This window comes from Rhinoraja longicauda, chromosome 8, assembly GCF_053455715.1.
Source record: "Rhinoraja longicauda isolate Sanriku21f chromosome 8, sRhiLon1.1, whole genome shotgun sequence".
NCBI lineage: Eukaryota > Metazoa > Chordata > Chondrichthyes > Rajiformes > Arhynchobatidae > Rhinoraja > Rhinoraja longicauda.
In genome coordinates, this window is record NC_135960.1 from 46,793,313 (window position 1) to 46,811,286 (window position 17,974).

Consider the following 17,974-nt stretch of genomic DNA (forward strand, 5'->3'; position numbering starts at 1 on the left):
TCTGCTGGGAAACCCTGGGTCCGGCCATTCATGTGGACGTCAATTTGACACGTGTCACCTACCTAAACATTGTTGCAGACCAGGTACACCCCTTCATGGCAATGGTATTCCCTGATGGCAGTGGCCTCTTTCAGCAGGATAATGCACCCTGCCATACTGCACATATTGTTTGGGAATGGTTTGAGGAACATGATGAAGTGTTCAAGGTGTTGCCCTGGCCTCCAAATTCGCCAGATCTCAATCCGATTGGGCATCTGTGGGATGTGTTGGATCGACAAGTCTGATCCACGGTGGCTCCATCTCGCAACTTGCAGGACTTGAAAGATCTGCTGCTAATGTTATGGTGCCAGTACCACAGGATACCTTCAGGGGTCCATGACTTGGTGGGTCGGTATTGTTTTGGTGGCAAACGGAGGACCAACAGCATATTAGGCAGGTGGTCATAATGTTTTGGCTCATCAGTGTATCAGCCAAGCAGTTGTTCACAATTTAAAAAAGCCAAATTAAACAAAAGTCTTTTATTTCACAGTACGGCTAAAACATTAGACATTGCACTGTTTATGTAATGTGTGACTGGGTAACTGTATTTGTAATTAAAGACTGACCTCTTCTGGCATCCAACAGTACAACCACAAATGCCATGTTAAAAGCAGGCATATTCCTTTGCTGTTTTTTAAATCCACTTCCAAACCATCAAAGTCAACTGTGATTAACAATTGAAAATATTTTTATTATTGCAAAATGTTCCTGAAAGGTTGCAAAGAAAACATCTTGATTCCCATGCCTATATTGCTGATTACTATTCGAATTCCATCACAAACAAAATTCAGCCTATTCTTTTGTCAACTGGTCTTCTGATCTTTATTTAGGCATGTTTGTGCTCAACGTCCTACAAAGGTGCAACAGGAATAGGCCATTTGGCACCCTCACGCATATCCTGGTATTCAATAAAATCATGGTCGATGACTTACTGCAGTGTCACCTTACGATATTAACCCCATATATCTCAATATCTAGACTTCTATCAGTTTCTCCCTCTTTTCAATATACTCAGCAACTGACCACACACAGCACCCTTATATGATGAATGCTAAAGGTTCATCACTTTAGTTGAAGACATTTTTACTCATCTCAGTTCTGAACAGTCCACCTATTATTTTGAGACGTGATGCCTGGTTCCAGACACTCCAGCCAAGAGAAACATCGCCTCTGTATCTTTCCTGTCACACGTAGGAATATTTTGTACGATTCAGTGAGATCACATCTCATTCTTCTAAGGTACAGGCATCGTCTGCTCAACATCTCCTCCGAAAACAAATACACCATCATGGGAATCAAGCTGAAAACCTACAATATTCATTTTTCATTTTCCATCATTATTATCTGTTCTTTTGCCAGTACAAACTTTTTCTGGTAGTTTCTTGGAACACAAGGAACTGCAGATGCTAGAATCTTGAGTGAAACACAAAGTAATGGTCTAACTCAGCGGGTCAGACAGCATCTGTGAAGGGGATGGATTGATGACGTTTTGAGTCAGGATTCCTCTTCAGGTCCTGAAATGTCGCCTATCCATTTTCTCCACAGAGGCTGTCTGACTCGCAGAGTTAATCCAGCACTTTGTATTTTCCTGATAGTTATTTACTGGATTATAAATTTGAGTTACAAATAGTGCAGTGCATATAGAACTGCTGCTGATTTCCAATCCTTTCTGATGAAAAAATACTTGGCCGCTATGTCAAAAGAAAGCATTTTGCAGGTAGAGAAACTATTCCAACACAGAAAATTACAAACTGAATGCTCTTTTCATTGTCAGCTGAACCAAAAAAAATCTTGAAAATCTAAAAGTAGAATTAGTTTTCATTATTTTCTCACCTCACCTCATCTTGTCACTTAAAAGCTTTCCTTTTAATAGATATTAAAATATGATTTTAAAACTACCTATCAAATGAATCATGTCAAAATTACATTATTTCACAATCGATTTGTGTTTACTTATGTTATAATAAATTAATTTCCAGTTTTCTACAAATAAAGAATTACATCACATTAGCTGAACCAAAGTAATGTTTAATTTTTCTGTCAGAGCAGAAAAATATCATTGTTCATGCTTACAGCCAAGCATTGCTTAATGCCCTGCATTCCACTTCCTTTTGGCGCCCACATGGAAACATTTATCTTGAAAACTTGTTTTCAGGCTATGGAGTGTGGGTTTGCATGTTTTTTGGTCAATGTCATTGGTTTTGGCACCATTCCAAACAAATAATATTTCAGTCAACCCCTTATAATGCTTGCATCACCACAAGCTGACGTTCCATCATTGCCTCCCTCAATCCTTGTAATAGTTGGTGAATTTCCATTTCTGGTGTGGATTAGAAGGATCACAAGAGTTCATCGTTAAGACTTTTCCGATTGGATTGCCTTCTAAACACAAAGGAAATTGAGAAATCTCCCAAACGATATGATCCGTCTACAAAATAAAAAAATGTATTATTTAGCATGTAGGCTTTTGGACCAGATACAGCACAGAAACAGGCCCTTCGGCACACCGTGTCCGTGCCAACCAGCGATCACCCCGTACACTAGCACTATTCTACACATTAGAGACAATTTACAATTTTTAACAAAGGCAATTAACCTCCAAACCTGTACATCTTTGGAGTGCAGGAGGAAACCCACGCGGTCACAGGGAGAACATACAAATAGTTATGCAATAATAATGCAAAACTTTATCCGTGCCATATTATAATCAAATCGATGCTGCAATAGACAATAGGCAATAGACAATAGGTGCAGGAGTAGGCCATTCAGCCCTTCGAGCCAGCACCGCCATTCAATGCGATCATGGCTGATCACTCTCAATCAGTACCCCGTTCCTGCCTTCTCCCCATACCCCCTCACTCCGCTATCCTTAAGAGCTCTATCCAGCTCTCTCTTGAAAGCATCCAACGAACTGGCCTCCACTGCCTTCTGAGGCAGAGAATTCCACACCTTCACCACTCTCTGACTGAAAAAGTTCTTCCTCATCTCCGTTCTAAATGGCCTACCCCTTATTCTTAAACTGTGGCCCCTTGTTCTGGACTCCCCCAACATTGGGAACATGTTTCCTGCCTCTAATGTGTCCAATCCCCTAATTATCTTATATGTTTCAATAAGATCCCCCCCTCATCCTTCTAAATTCCAGTGTATACAAGCCCAATCGCTCCAGCCTTTCAACATACGACAGTCCCGCCATTGCGGGAATTAACCTAGTGAACCTACGCTGCACGCCCTCCATAGCAAGAATATCCTTCCTCAAATTCGGAGACCAAAACTGCACACAGTACTCCAGGTGCGGTCTCACCAGGGCCCGGTACAACTGTAGAAGGACCTCTTTGCTCCTATACTCAACTCCTCTTGTTACGAAGGCCAACATTCCATTGGCTTTCTTCACTGCCTGCTGTACCTGCATGCTTCCTTTCATTGACTGATGCACTAGGACACCCAGATCTCGTTGAACTCCCCCTCCTCCTAACTTGACACCATTCAGATAATAATCTGCCTTTCTATTCTTACTTCCAAAGTGAATAACCTCACACTTATCTACATTAAACTGCATCTGCCATGTATCCGCCCACTCACACAACCTGTCCAAGTCACCCTGCAGCCTTATTGCATCTTCCTCACAATTCACACTACCCCCCAGCTTAGTATCATCTGCAAATTTGCTAATGGTACTTTTAATCCCTTCGTCTAAGTCATTAATGTATATCGTAAATAGCTGGGGTCCCAGCACCGAACCTTGCGGCACCCCACTGGTCACTGCCTCCCATTCCGAAAGGGACCCATTTATCCCCACTCTTTGCTTTCTGTCTGTCAACCAATTTTCTATCCATGTCAGTACCCTACCCCCAATACCATGTGCCCTAATTTTGCCCACTAATCTCCTATGTGGGACCTTGTCGAAAGCTTTCTGAAAGTCGAGGTACACCACATCCACTGACTCTCCCCTGTCAATTTTCCTAGTTACATCCTCAAAAAATTCCAGTAGATTTGTCAAACATGATTTCCCCTTCGTAAATCCATGCTGACTCGGAATGATCCCGTTACTGCTATCCAAATGCTCAGCAATTTCGTCTTTTATAATTGACTCCAGCATCTTCCCCACCACTGATGTCAGACTAACTGGTCTATAATTACCCGTTTTCTCTCTCCCTCCTTTCTTAAAAAGTGGGATAACATTTGCTATCCTCCAATCCACAGGAACTGATCCTGAATCTATAGAACATTGAAAAATGATCTCCAATGCTTCCACTATTTCTAGAGCCACCTCCTTAAGTACCCTGGGATGCAGACCATCAGGCCCTGGGGATTTATCAGCCTTCAGTCCCATCAGTCTACCCAAAACCATTTCCTGCCTAATGTGGATTTCCTTCAGTTCCTCCATCACCATAGGTTCTCCGGCCCCTAGAACATTTGGGAGATTGTGTGTATCTTCCTCAGTGAAGACAGATCCAAAGTAACGGTTTAACTCGTCTGCCATTTCTGCAGTGAAAAAAAATGTTGGCTTTGTACTTTTTGTGATTTTTTAAACATTTTTTCCAATCTGCTCTTACCTTTCTTAATGGTTTTAACCTACAGTATAGGTGCTATATGGATTAAAATTAAAGAGCAAAAGTGTCAAAAATGTACTTATCGGAAGTCTTCAACCATTGAAAGAAGGCCAAATTAAATTGGTGGCCCATTGTACATCTGAATTTAACTTCTGTGGAGTGGTTACTCCATTCATACATAGTTAAAAAAGTAATCAACAGCTGCCGATACAGCTGGGCAAAGATTTATATCCGAGTAACGTTATTTAATACAGATAACAGTCCATGCAATAATGAAAAACTACATTTTAAATTTCACCCATACTCTACATTTTGAGCATTTTAATTCCTACTTTGAAGAAATCCCAAAACACTGTGAAAAAATGGCATTCATTTGAAAGATCGGGATCCTTTGACCCTCTGCTGGTGGGATGTGGCCAAGTTGGAATGAATTAATGATGAGCTTGGAGCTTTGGTGCTTTGTTAAGAGTCCATCTACTTGCTGTGTGCACTCTCCACATTGAAGGAAGGCGTTGCTTACATTATAATTACTTATGATAAACTAATTTACTTTCATCAGGGATGAAGGGAAGAGATTCAGATTTAAATTTATTGTTTGAAAAATAAACTTCAAAATATTTTAATTACTTACTAATGTTGATTCAGCTGTAAATGACTCATGGAGCCACCTTAAGTTAGTGTTTTTTTTATCACAAGGCTTCATCCCAATTTCCCGTTTCATGTCCAAAAAAGCTACGCACAAGTCCATGTGTTGAATTAGCCGTAACCATGAATGGCTAAAATGTTGACTCTGTCAAGAAAATAAATATTGTAAATGTTTCTGACAACTGGTGCTTCAAGCCTTTTGCAAAGTATCAGGCATTATAGCATTAACCCCTAATCCAGGCAGCATTCTGGTAAACCTCTTCTGCATCCTCTCCAAAAGCCTCCACATCTTTCCAGTAATGCAGCAATCAGAATTACATACAATATTCCAAAAATGCCCCACTCAAAAATGTACATGATCTCTCTACTTTTATACTCAATGCCCGGACCGATGAAGGCTGTCTTCTTTACCATCGACGTGAGTTGCCACTCTTAGGGAGTTATGGACATACCCCATCAAGCACCCAACGATTCTGCATTTACTGTACACTTTCCAAAAATTACTCTAAACAGTGTGCAGAATCCACATTTTCAAGAGTTTCCAAATACTGCTTTGACAATATTCCGCTGTATTTTTGGGATTATAGTTCGCACAGTTTGGGCACTGTTTGTTTATCCAAAATTATATTGGGATTCTATATTACAGAAGTTCATGGACAATATTAATGAAGTCCTTACCTGATTACTTCAAGGCTTGGACCAAAATTGATGCAGGTACAAAGGAAGTGGTAATATAAAAACAGGATGGTATAAAGGAACAAAATCAGTCCTATATAATTTTGGGAATGTCTTACCTTTTTATTAATGTCACATATTTCAATTGAAAACATGCCATTTTCAACAGCAAGACATTTCCTTGTTCCAACATTAAATAGCTAAAAATTAACAAGAAGTGTTAATCAGACACAGAAAATACAGCATATTGTTAAAATACCATTAACAGATGGTAAACACTTAATTATTAATTTTCACCTATCTATAACAATTTTGACTGCAGAGTTGAAATTCACTGACTAAATATCAGCCCAAGACTGCAGGAGTGATCGTCAGAATGTTTTATTGATGGAAAGTGGAAACCGAGACATTTTTGCACATTTTAGGACAGTACGTAATCCGGGAATTATTGGTTCCGCTCATTATCAAAGGCAAGTTAGTTGTTTTTAAATTAAACTGTTTGATGAAATTTAGCTGTAAAATGAAAAAAGTGTAAAAACTTTTGTAAAACCACATCCCGTGAAATACTGTCCAAAGATTGTAGTGTGTTTATGTCAACGTCACATGGAATTTCATAAAAATTCTTTCAATTATTTTGAATATGTAAAGTAGAATAGGAAACATAGAAACAAGGTGTCAGTCGGAAAAGACAGATGTTGTACTTCTTGAGCAGATATTCATGATAAATATATGTTGTACTAAACTAAAGTAGATTTTATATTGAGCTATAAATTAATTGTGGAACAATTGAATACCTCTGAAGACATTTACAACCAATTTGTTACATGTTTTGTTTGCAGCATTGAAAAATATAGGTCCATTGTGGATGTTAATGAATTACTTTTGTAGAGAAATTGCGCTCAGACCATAGGAGTTACCCTGGAGTTCTGGTAGCCTACTAGTCTGAAGAAGGGTCTCGACCCGAAATGTCACCCATTCCTTCTCTCCAGAGATGCTGCCTGTCCCGCTGAGTTACTCCAACATTGTGTCTATCTTCTAGTAGCCTAGTACTTGAATTCATAATTTTGCTTCAACTACTGTCTGCTGCATTATTGCAAACCAGGCCCAATAAAAGCATAAGGAACAACACTAGCTTCGGCCTGGGCACAGTAGCATTCAGGACTCAATACTGAGTTTCCCAACTTGCTCTTTCTTCCTTTCCGTCTAAAAGAGCTGGACACTTCTACACCTCATTATTTTGGTTCACTTTTCCATTTTCTTATCGTCTGGCCGGTTGAACATATCTCACAGCCTTACTATTAGCAAAACATTACAGTCACAATCAACTACTTAATTGTCACAATAAGTCATTTGGTCTCTCTATCACAGATATTCTTTGTGTTCTATCCATCCCTCCCCCACCTTCTTTGCTACTGCAAGCAAACTTATTTTCTCTCTTTCCGAGTTCTGATAAAAGGTCCTGGACCTGAAACGTTACCCATCTCTTTTCACAAGTTTCAGGTTGTTTAAGAGACAAGAATTAGAATAGCTAAATATTGAAGGGTTACAGAGAGGAACAACATCACAGACAAATTTTTAAAGTTGAGATATTTCTGAACGAAGAATCAATGTGGGCAAGGAGATACAAGTGTGATGAAAGTATGGAACTCGATGCAATTTGCATCAAAGTTTTTGATGAACAATTAAACTAGGTAGGTACAATTTCATTCATCTCACAAAGATATGTAGTTTAGACATACAGCGTGGAAACAGGCCCTTCAACCCACCGAGTCCGTGCTGACCAACGGGCACCTGAACATTATTTCTATGCTACACACTAGGGACAATTTACAGAGGACAATTAACCTACAAACCTACTCATCTCTGGAATGTGGGAGGAAATTAGAGCTCAGGGAGAAAGTACAATATCCGTGCAGACAGCACCCTTCATCAAGATCGAACCCGGGTCTCTGGTGCTACAAGGCAGCAACTCTACCATGGTGCCGCTGTGCCTTCGTCGTAGGGGATTGGAGATTGATGAGGATGGGGTCCTTTTGAGACAGTTGAACCCTTAACCAGAGATAGATACAATCTGCTGGAAATACTCAGCGGGACAGGCAGCATCTCTGGATAGAAGGAATGGGTGACGTTTCGGGTCGAGACTCTTCTTCAGACTTGCCCCGGAACGTCACCCATTCCTTCTATCCAGCGATTCTGCCTGTCCTGCTGAGTTACTCCAGCATTTTGTGTCTATCTTCAGTGTAAACCAGCATCTGCAGTTCCTTCCTACACATGAACTCTTAACCATGTCACTCCCTCATCCTCCAGTTTAATATTGTTACCATTGGAGGATCATTATCTTTGTTACAGTCACATAACTTTCATTTAAGATCACGATGAGTACTATTTCAGTTATGTGGCTAGCACAAAAATCCAATTGATGGGATTCAAACGTGGAACTCCAAGAAAGGTGTGCATGAATTTGAAGGCTACAAATAATATTAGCTTTCATGTTTTCCCAGAATACCTTCCAGAAATTTGTAAGAAATATTGCTTTATCATAAGAACTTACCAAGCCATCAGATTTCACTAAAGATGTTTGTAGATCAGGATAAATGTTTTCTAAGTACCATTTGAAGCTCTTACATTGAAGCTTTTTCCGGAGTTCTTTTTGCTCACTTAGGTCTCCAATGTTAAATTCAACGTTATTTGTGTTAAGAAGATGGTGGTAACCATGACCATAGAAAACATCGACATATTCATCCAGCCAAACCTCTGCCACACGGGCCAGATTCCGCTCCACTGTCTTAATTCTATCCTTGGGGAATGTATATGGATTGCCATCTCGAAAGATATGGCCCACTCTTGAACAAGGGATAATCTCAATTTCTCCTCCACACATCCAAACCTGTGCCATAAACACAATGAAAAAAAAAGTCTGACAAGTCCAAGAGTATTTAATTGTCATACGAACAAGAGCCGAAACAATGCAATTCTTACTTGCTGCAGCTTTAAAGACACATTAAATGCAACAACAGAACAAATAAATGTACAATTAATGATCATGTATGTAGGCATGTCAGACCATGAAAGTACAAGCCAAATTACAGAGTGCAACCAGGTTCAAGAATAGCTACTTCCCAACAATAATCAGGCCCGTGAACATACACAACACTAACCTTAACTACAATGGACTATCTTTGGTTGCACTGAGGACCTCAGGGTTTTTTTGCACTAGCATTGGGGTTATTAATTTATGGATTTTTTTATCTAGGAGTGTGGGTACAGAGCTCCTTGAAAATGGTATCACAGGTAGATATTGGCCTTCACTAGTCAAAGTATCAAATATAGAAGTTGGGAGTTTACGTTACAGTTGTACAGGCCATTGGTTAGGCCACATTTGGAGTATTGTATTCAGTTTTGGTCACCCTGTTATGGAAACGATGTTGTTAAGCTGGAAAGGGTGCAGGGAAGATTTACGAGGATGTTGCCAGGACTTGAAACCCTGAGCTATTAGGAGATGTTGAACAGGTTATGAAGGGAATCAAGAACCAGAGGACATGTTTAAGGTAAGAGGGGGCAACCTGAGGGGGAGGGCGGTGGGCAGGGCAACCTGAGGAGCAATTTTTTCTTTACACACAGGGTGGTAGTATGTGGTACGAGCTGCCAGAGGAGGTAGTAGAAGCAGGTACTGTCACAACTTTAAAAAAATATTTGGACAGTTACATGGATAGGACAGGTTTAGAAGGATGTGGGCCTAATGCAAGCAGATGGGACAAGGGATGTTGCTCGGCATGGGCAAGTTGGTCCAAAGGGCCTATTTCTATGCTGTATGACTATGATACTTTAAACTGGAAAATTAATTATGTATCAAGCTCATGTTCCTGTTGTCAAAATACTAAAAGTATAATTCTCTGGAGATTTTAGCTAACTCTTTTTTAGCTGTTGACATTTACTTTCTTTAAGTAAATAGAATATGCATATGTCCAATTCCAGACAAAGATCTGTGGAAATACCTTAAATGAGAGTTCCATGTTTTCTCCTCCCCAGACCTCCAAGCCTCTATCATAAGTGCCCAGTTCATGAAAGTATTTCTTATCAATTGAAAATAATCCTCCTGCCATTATTGGACATCTAGGGGGAAAAAACCGATATGGAAATGAAATAACGGTAGAAAATGTTGCATCAAAAATCAATTGGAAAATGTGTAAATAGAACATTAAAAACAGTGTTCTAAAGTATAGTTCCAATGTTATTCGGCATCTACGACCTTCCCTAAACTTAAGATTCAAATTTAATCAGAAGAAAGCAATCCTTTTGCAATAAAGCATTGAAATAGGTGAGAAACTGATCACAGGGATAGGGAACAGGTATAACAACCTTGAAATAGAGAGTGAAAAATAATGCTAGACTGGTAATAGAAGGTGAAACACACTGATGTCCTACAAAGTTGCAACCTATTGTTTAGCTATACAAAGGTGGGCGATAAATTCATATCAGATCATAAACAAGTAAAATGGACAATAATTATTAAAGTTCTATCTATTTCTTAGCTCTGGTAACTCAGATTTGGAGCTCAGCCCATAAATTCTTCAAGAACTTGCAAAGGTATGTTTATTGTAAGTCAACTCACTTTATTGGGTCCATTTCTGTTAGATTGTATTTTTTAATAATTTCATCAGGTATCGTCTTCCACCCAAAATTCATGGGCCAGGTAAATACTCCTCGTAAAAAACCATTCACTCCTATATAGCTAAATTAGAAACAGACAATTTGGATATTAATCGCAAATACCAATAATGCATAGTGAAGAAATTCCTAGAAAAAATATTAAATTAAATGTTCTGAAGTTCACAAATGAAAAGAGGTGAGATAGTTTAGGAGATTGGAGAAAGTCAAAGATTTTAATTCTAAATTTTGCCCTTCTCATCTTAAAGTAATGCCTGCTAGTCTTTGACATTTCCACCCTGGGAAGAAAGTTCTGACTGGCTATCCTAACAAAGCCTCCCAAAAGTTCTTAAGATTATGTGATAGGAGCAGAATTAGGCCATTCGGGCTATCCATTCATTCATGATCTCTCAACCCCATTCTCCTACTTTTTTCCCCAAAACCTTTGAATTCTCCCCTTAACTCATTATTTGATATATATCTATCGGGTATTGGTACTGTCTCACTGTAATTTACTATTCCTACACACTTGTACTTAAGCATGATTGTGCTGATGTATAGTAAATTTTTCCTGAACTGTATGCAAAAAATGAATTCCAGTTTAACAAGGTACATGTGACAGTAAAGTAACATTGAAACATTGTACCTGAGCAGGTTGACAAGGTATCAGGTTGAGCTTCTGCTCTGCTGAGCTCCAAAAACCGACCAGGATTGCTCAGAAGCAGTGTACATACTAGTCAGGTGGGGTTAGGTAAGCATAACTCCAAAGGTAGTCAGGTATCCAGTGTGAACCATGATTAAATATAATGATTGCCTTACTCGAGTTACTACAGCCAGGGGATTCCTGACAGTTGCTGGATTGCAGCATTCCTAAGGAGACGCACATTTTAGAGCAGTGCTATTATCAAGAATTTAGAGCTAGGAAAACAATAATCAGCTTTAGTGCCAGGAACCATGGAGGACCGACATGTTGATTATGGCCAAGAAATTAATAGTTCTAATTAAGGTTATATACCCTGCAACTCAACGGTATGAACATTGAATTCTCCAATTTTAGGTAACTACTCCGTCCGCCTCCCCCTTCACACACCACTTTCTCCCCTGTGCCCCACATGGACTCACGCCCATTTCTCTCCTCCTCCGTCCCTTCTACATACATTCCTTCCTCTAGTGTCACAATCCACAACTCTTCAATCCTTTTGTCTCACACCTTCTGTCTCTGCATCTCTGGCCTTTGTCCAACCAACTGCCTGTCAAAACCCACCCTCACCTGTATCCACCTATTACCTGCCACACTTTATCCTGCCTCTCCTCTTTTCCAGGTTTTTTTTTCCCCTCTCACCACCAGTCTGAAGAAAGGGCCCGACCTGAAACGTCACCTATCCATGATCTCCAGAGATGCTTCCTGACCCACTAAGTTACTCCGGCACTTTGTGTCTTCTTTTTTAAAAACGGTTTTATCCAGCCAGGCTGCCTCCCTCGATGCTAAGTACTCTGCTTCTTCCTTCCTTCTGAAGAGAAAATCCCATATGAAGAAGAAATTTCATATTACTCGTATAACTGTAAACTAATCCAGTCAGTGCACGAGTTAGGGCTTGGTGATTGTAGGTTCTCTGGTTGCAGGAGCATGAAAGGAAGCCGCAGAACCTCACCAATAGTCATAGCAGCAGTTGCTCCACCAGCAGCCCGATGAAGAAGTCCATATATCTGATCCATGCTTAGATTTTTCTAATAGGATCAATTATCCTAGAAATAGGTCTCACAGAAATGAGTTTTTCTATGGGGTTTTTAGTTTGATCATCTATAAACCATGCCATTTTCAACATGTTTACTAAGTGACCTGCCATTTATTCTTTAATCGATGTACATATCTACATGATGAGATCTTTGCTATACAAATCACTTTAGATATGTGATAACAAAGATAGGAGAAAATTTGCACTTAACTAAACATCAGTTTAACTAAACCTGCCCCACTGTGTTACTCCAGCATTTTGTGTCTACCTCAGATTTAAACCAGCATCTGCAGTTCTTTCTTGCACATCATCCTCATCGACATCCCTAGCATTCAGATACTTGTTTCGAAGTAACACAGTGGTGCAGCAGAAGAGATGCTACCTTATAGCACCAGAGATCCTGGTTTGATCCTGACTATGCTGTGCTGTCTGTACAGAGTTTGTACGTTATCCCTGTGACCACATGGGTTTTCTCCGGGTGCTCTGGTTTTCTCCCACACTCCAAAGACGTATAGGTTTGCAGGTTAATTAGCTTAGGTAAAATTATAAATTGTTCCTAGTGTGTAGGATAGTGCTGGTGTAAGGGGTGATCACTGGTCGGCGCGGACTCGGTGGGCTGAAGAGCCTGTTTGCCTGCTGTATTTCTAACGTCTAATTCATGATGGTAAATGAGACTGCTTAAGAAGGGAAAAAGTGTACCTTAATAATATGCCTTTAATGTGGACTACCCAAGATCATATCACAATTCATGACATATAATGGACTGTTCTCCTAGAAAATATTAACCTATATACATATGTGAGCTGTAAATCAAAGTTTGCGACCAACGAAAGGGATGTCTGTTCGTCTGTTCGGGCCATGCATTACCCCGGATTGTAGGTCAAAACCGTTCGTATAATGTGACCATTTGTGGAGTTTGGGTTGACTTGGAGGCTGTGGCTTGTATGCGTTTGCATTTTTGGCATTCTTTTGTCCCAAAGGATTAAGCTACCCTGCCTGCTAAACACAAAAGTCTTTTTTTCTATATAAAGAGGGGTAGAGAGAATGTAAGTGAACCAGTGAGGAAATGAAAAGGCTGTTAGATGTTTGGCAGCATCTCTGGAGAGAAGGAATGGGTGACATTTCGGGTCGAGACCCTTCTTGTCTGAAGAAGGGTCTCGACCCGAAATGTTGCCCATTCATTCTCTCCAGAGATGCACATCAGTCTGAAGAAGGGCCTCGACCCGAAACGTCACCCATTCCTTCTTTCCAGAGATGCTGCCTGACCCGCTGAGTTACTCCATCCTTTTGTGTCTACCTTCAATTTAAACCAGCATCTGCAGTTTGTTTCCCTACGCTGTTAGATGTTTATTCGCCTCTGTTAGGACACTTGAACGTATATTCTGTCTCAATTTATTATGTGCCAGGAAACAGGATGTAACCTTTGCAAATACTACTATTGAATGCAAAATAAAGTTGCAGAACCTGATGTTTGGAAGGGCATTGTCTCTTTTAGAGGCTGTCACTGTGAAACTACTGTAAAGCTCTATTTACATTTCTTGTTTTTCTTTGCCTTTGGCATGAGCATTAGAGTTTGGTTTCAGCATGAAAATTAATTATATTTACATTTCAGATATTTGCAGAAGTTTCTTAAGAAAAATAAAACAAACCAAGAATTTTTCTTTTCCCCTGGTTTAAGAGCATGTTCATTTGTTTTTTTTCTTTTCCCCCTTTGTTATCTGAACCAATACAATTTGCCATAATATGAGATTCCCTTATGTAAAAAATTGCTAATTAGTGCATAATTTGAAATGGCATCTGGGATACAGTTTAAGAACAATTTACCATAATTTCAAATATTATTTTCCTAAATGAGGATAACTTCTTAAGTTAACAATGAATTGTTAATTATAGTTTCAAATGTTCTATTTGATTTCGGATCCCCAAAATAGACCTTATGCGAGTTTTAAAAGTAAAAAATCAATGCAAACCATGGTGTATTGTAATCATACATTGACGATTCGTATTCTGAAATGCTACCAGTGTCAACATAGCTGCAAAAAGGTTAATCCTGTCCATTGACAGCTGTTCTGCTCATGGTGTTTAATTTTAAATGATATTTTTCTGAAAACGATTAATTTAAACTCCTGGACACTTATGTCGAGTCGCAATGGACATGGTTATTTCTTTTGAACAGACGATGCTGGCTTTTGAACTGCAGAAAGTACATTGAAAGATCCAGGAGCTTTAAGATTTTAAGTACTGGTCTGCAAATATCCGATGTAGCAGAAGAACAATTTGGACACGACTTTGCCTGTTTTGTACTTAAGATAATCAAGGATTATGATATTTTCTGGGATAAAGTACACAAGAAATTTATCTGAAACTAATGATCAAGATAGACAAAAGTGCTGGAGTAACAGTGGGGCAGACAGCATTTCTGGAGAGAAAATTACGTTTCAGGTTGAGACTCTTCTTCAGATCCTTCCTGACCCGAAACGTCACCCATTCCTTCTCTTCAGACATGCTGCCTGGCCTGCTGAGTTACTCCAGCATTTTGTGTCTATTTTTGGTATATAATCAGCATCTGCTGTTCATTCCTACACACTAATGACATCAGTCTGAAGAAGGGTCTCGACCCGAAACGTCACCCATTCCTTCTCTCCCGAGATGCTGCCTGACCCGCTGAGTTACTTCAGCATTTTGTGTCTACCTTCGATTTAAACCAGCATCTGAGTTTTTTTTTTCCTACAGTGGGGTCAGGGGAGAGTGGGGGTGGGGAAGAGGGGAGAGTGGGGGGAGTGGGCGAAAGGGGAGTTAGGGGGGAAGGGGGACAGTGAGAGTGGGGGTGGGCGAGGAGAGAGTGGGGAGGAGTGGAGGAGGAGGGAGTGGGGGTGGGGGGGAAGAGTGGGGCTGGGGAGGAGGGAATAGTGGGGGTGGGGGAGAGTGGGGGTGGGGAGGAGGGAAGATTGGGGTCGGGGGGAGAGTAGGGTGCGGGCAGGGAGAGTGGGGAAGGGGGAACGAGGCAGGGCTGGGGGAGTGGGGGTGGGGGCAGGGGAGGGGCAAGTGGGGGTGGGGACAGGGGAGGGGCAAGTGGGGGTGCGTTGGGGGGATGGAGTGGGTCAGTGGAGGGAGGAGAGGGGGATTGAGTGGGGGGGTTGAGAGTGCTACATCGATACAGGAGAGGCTTTGGGTCCAGGGCTCACTCAGTCACACCCTCTTCCTTTTCCTGTCCCCCCTCTATGAGGAATGGGCCCAACGGGTCCACTTGGTCTAGTATATTACTAAAACTCTCGGTTTGTTTGTGTGTATATGTTTATGTGTTTATGTGTGTACCATGCCCTCTACACAGCCAAAACGGTACACGAAAGCGTGCCAATTTTAGGCCCATCCTACTCACCATTCCCCCGTGGTCTGAATAAACCCACTTTTGTTACTTTTATTATAAACAATTTACCTAATAAACTTTAATAAATGCACTCCCCTCCCCCCCCCCGGGAGGACCAGCCGGAGGACAGCCGCCCGTCCCGGCATGCCCCGCGCCGGACCTTCCTCCCGTGGTGCAGCGCGCGACAAAGGATTCACAAGATGGCCGTCCCTGCCGCTCGCAGGCGATCCCAACTGAGCTTCGGCTCCACGCCCGGCCCGCAGGAGAAATGGGGCCAAGGTGAGTGCCTTCTCCCTGTCCACTCTCGCCCACCCACGCCCCGGGAGACATTCCCCGCTCGGCAATGGGTCCATGCAGTCAGGAGACGCTTCGGCTCCACGCCCGGCCGCAGGAAAAATGGGGCCGTCAGTGCTTTTACCCTGTCCCAGCTTGCCCGCCCACGGCCATGAGGGCACTCCCCGCCCGGCAACGGCTCCACGGTTGGGCCGAGGTGGGAGCGAGGGGAGGGGGGTAGGGAGGGGGAGAGGGCACAGGGGGAGGGAGGGGGAGGGGAGGAGAGGGTGCTGCACCAATGCAGGAGAGGTTTGGACCCAACGGGTCCACTTGGTCTAGTATCTCTAAAACTAAAATATGAAGTGATAACGTAGTTTCTCTTTCCACAGGAATCTAATTTTGGTCCATCAAACCAAATATGAATGACACAATAGATTAGGAAACAGAGGATTGTGAAGAGATGTCCTATAGAGGACTTCTATCAGTATCCCGATGGTTACTCTGAATAGAATAACCCAGGTCCTGTTGCTTACATGCTTTTGCTCACAACTGCTTCACCAAATGAGATCACAATTAATTATTATCAGTTTATCACAGACTCACAGTCAAAAAGAGAAAGCTGTTGCTTTAATAGTGAAATGTTTTAAATATATAGGCTTAAGTAAAAGTGTTTCTGATATATTTTAGTGTTTTAATATTGTTATTTATGGAACAGTGCTTTAATCCTCTAAGAAAATATATGGCCATTAATGTGAAGCATAAAAAGCTATGCAAAGTTACAAGCATCCTTAAAACTACTTAAATACATCAAATATTATGGTTAATTTAGCACTGCAGTCTTGACTGGTCCTGTCAACCAAAAGAGTAAGACTGAAGTTGCATGAAACGAAGTACGACGACCACTTATGCAAATACATCAGAGCATTAACTGACTGTGATTTACAAGTGGACATACATGATGAACAGAAATAACTTGAGGTCCCATTTATACATCTATTCAAAGTTGCAGCTAATACCCTTTAAACGTTATGATAGCTGATTGGGAGAATGCTTGAGGAACTCCCCAGAGTAATATTCTAACATTGATTCCACTAACGTTAAGCCACTGAATCAAGTCAAACTAAGTGTAAAGATCTAGATATTGTCTAATTGTACCTCATATCTTGATCACTGATAACTTCTATCACAGGACAAGCTACTTTTGTTCGTTTTAAATGGATCCTTTCCAAAAGTGGCTCCAGCCAACCAACGTTGCATTCAACATGCGAGTCCAAAAATGTTAGAACATCTCCTAAAAATAAGAAGAGAAGAATTTGTTTAACATTCCACTGATTCAGATTATGGCCAGGCCATTGTACAGGGCTGATCTTGTTCAGTGTTGTTACTTCACCTTACATATTACATTGTTACTTCATATTACAGCAAATATATATAAATTGGTTTTGCAAATGGTTCTGATGAATTATTGTGGTGCAAAGGCTTTTCTCAGCCGTTATAATTTCGTGAAGAAAAAGGAACTGTAGAAATTGGGTATACGAGTTCAAAAAACAAATGATACAATCATGATACAGACGGTTTTAACCACAGTAACTGAGATGTACTATGCATCTCCAGGATTGTCTCTTTCTACTGCAATGAAAAGAATTAGTGCATGTTGTTGCAAAGCTTGAAACAAATTTTGTTTTTGAACTTCCAAACAAAAAAAGATATCTTTATTTTATATTCTCTTACTTCGAAGTCAGGTTGATAAGCTGGGAACGTAGATTAATTCTTGGGTCGTCCTACTTCATGATTAAATTTACTCAGCAAATTAAGATGAACAAAGCAAGCTGTAAGTTTAGTGAGATGTACTGCTTATTTATTAATTATCTGTCATCATGAGGAGACCATCTGCATGCTGCTTCCCTTTGAAAATGCTGACACCTATTTTATGCAATTTCCCTAGTGCCAACTTTTGCTTACAGGGCAGTACAATCCTCATCAAAAACCGCCTTTCACAATAGCAATAACTTTGAAGGACCAGAAATGTGGCGAGAACTTTG

General features: G+C 40.7%; 1 protein-coding gene across 1 annotated transcript in view; it reads right to left on the reverse strand.

Moving 5' to 3' along the window:
* Nucleotides 1-582: 582 nt before the first annotated feature.
* galnt5 (polypeptide N-acetylgalactosaminyltransferase 5) overlaps nucleotides 583-17,974 on the reverse strand; it is a 31,157-nt gene continuing 13,765 nt past the window's right edge. Inside the window, exons 4-10 of the mRNA XM_078404514.1 lie at nucleotides 17,088-17,223; nucleotides 10,522-10,641; nucleotides 9,905-10,022; nucleotides 8,461-8,796; nucleotides 6,029-6,109; nucleotides 5,221-5,379; nucleotides 583-2,467 (exon numbers count right to left, since the gene is read on the reverse strand). Coding sequence (XP_078260640.1) covers nucleotides 2,327-2,467; nucleotides 5,221-5,379; nucleotides 6,029-6,109; nucleotides 8,461-8,796; nucleotides 9,905-10,022; nucleotides 10,522-10,641; nucleotides 17,088-17,223 — 1,091 coding nt within the window. The 3' untranslated portion in view covers nucleotides 583-2,326. The remainder of the gene's footprint in view (nucleotides 2,468-5,220; nucleotides 5,380-6,028; nucleotides 6,110-8,460; nucleotides 8,797-9,904; nucleotides 10,023-10,521; nucleotides 10,642-17,087; nucleotides 17,224-17,974) is intronic.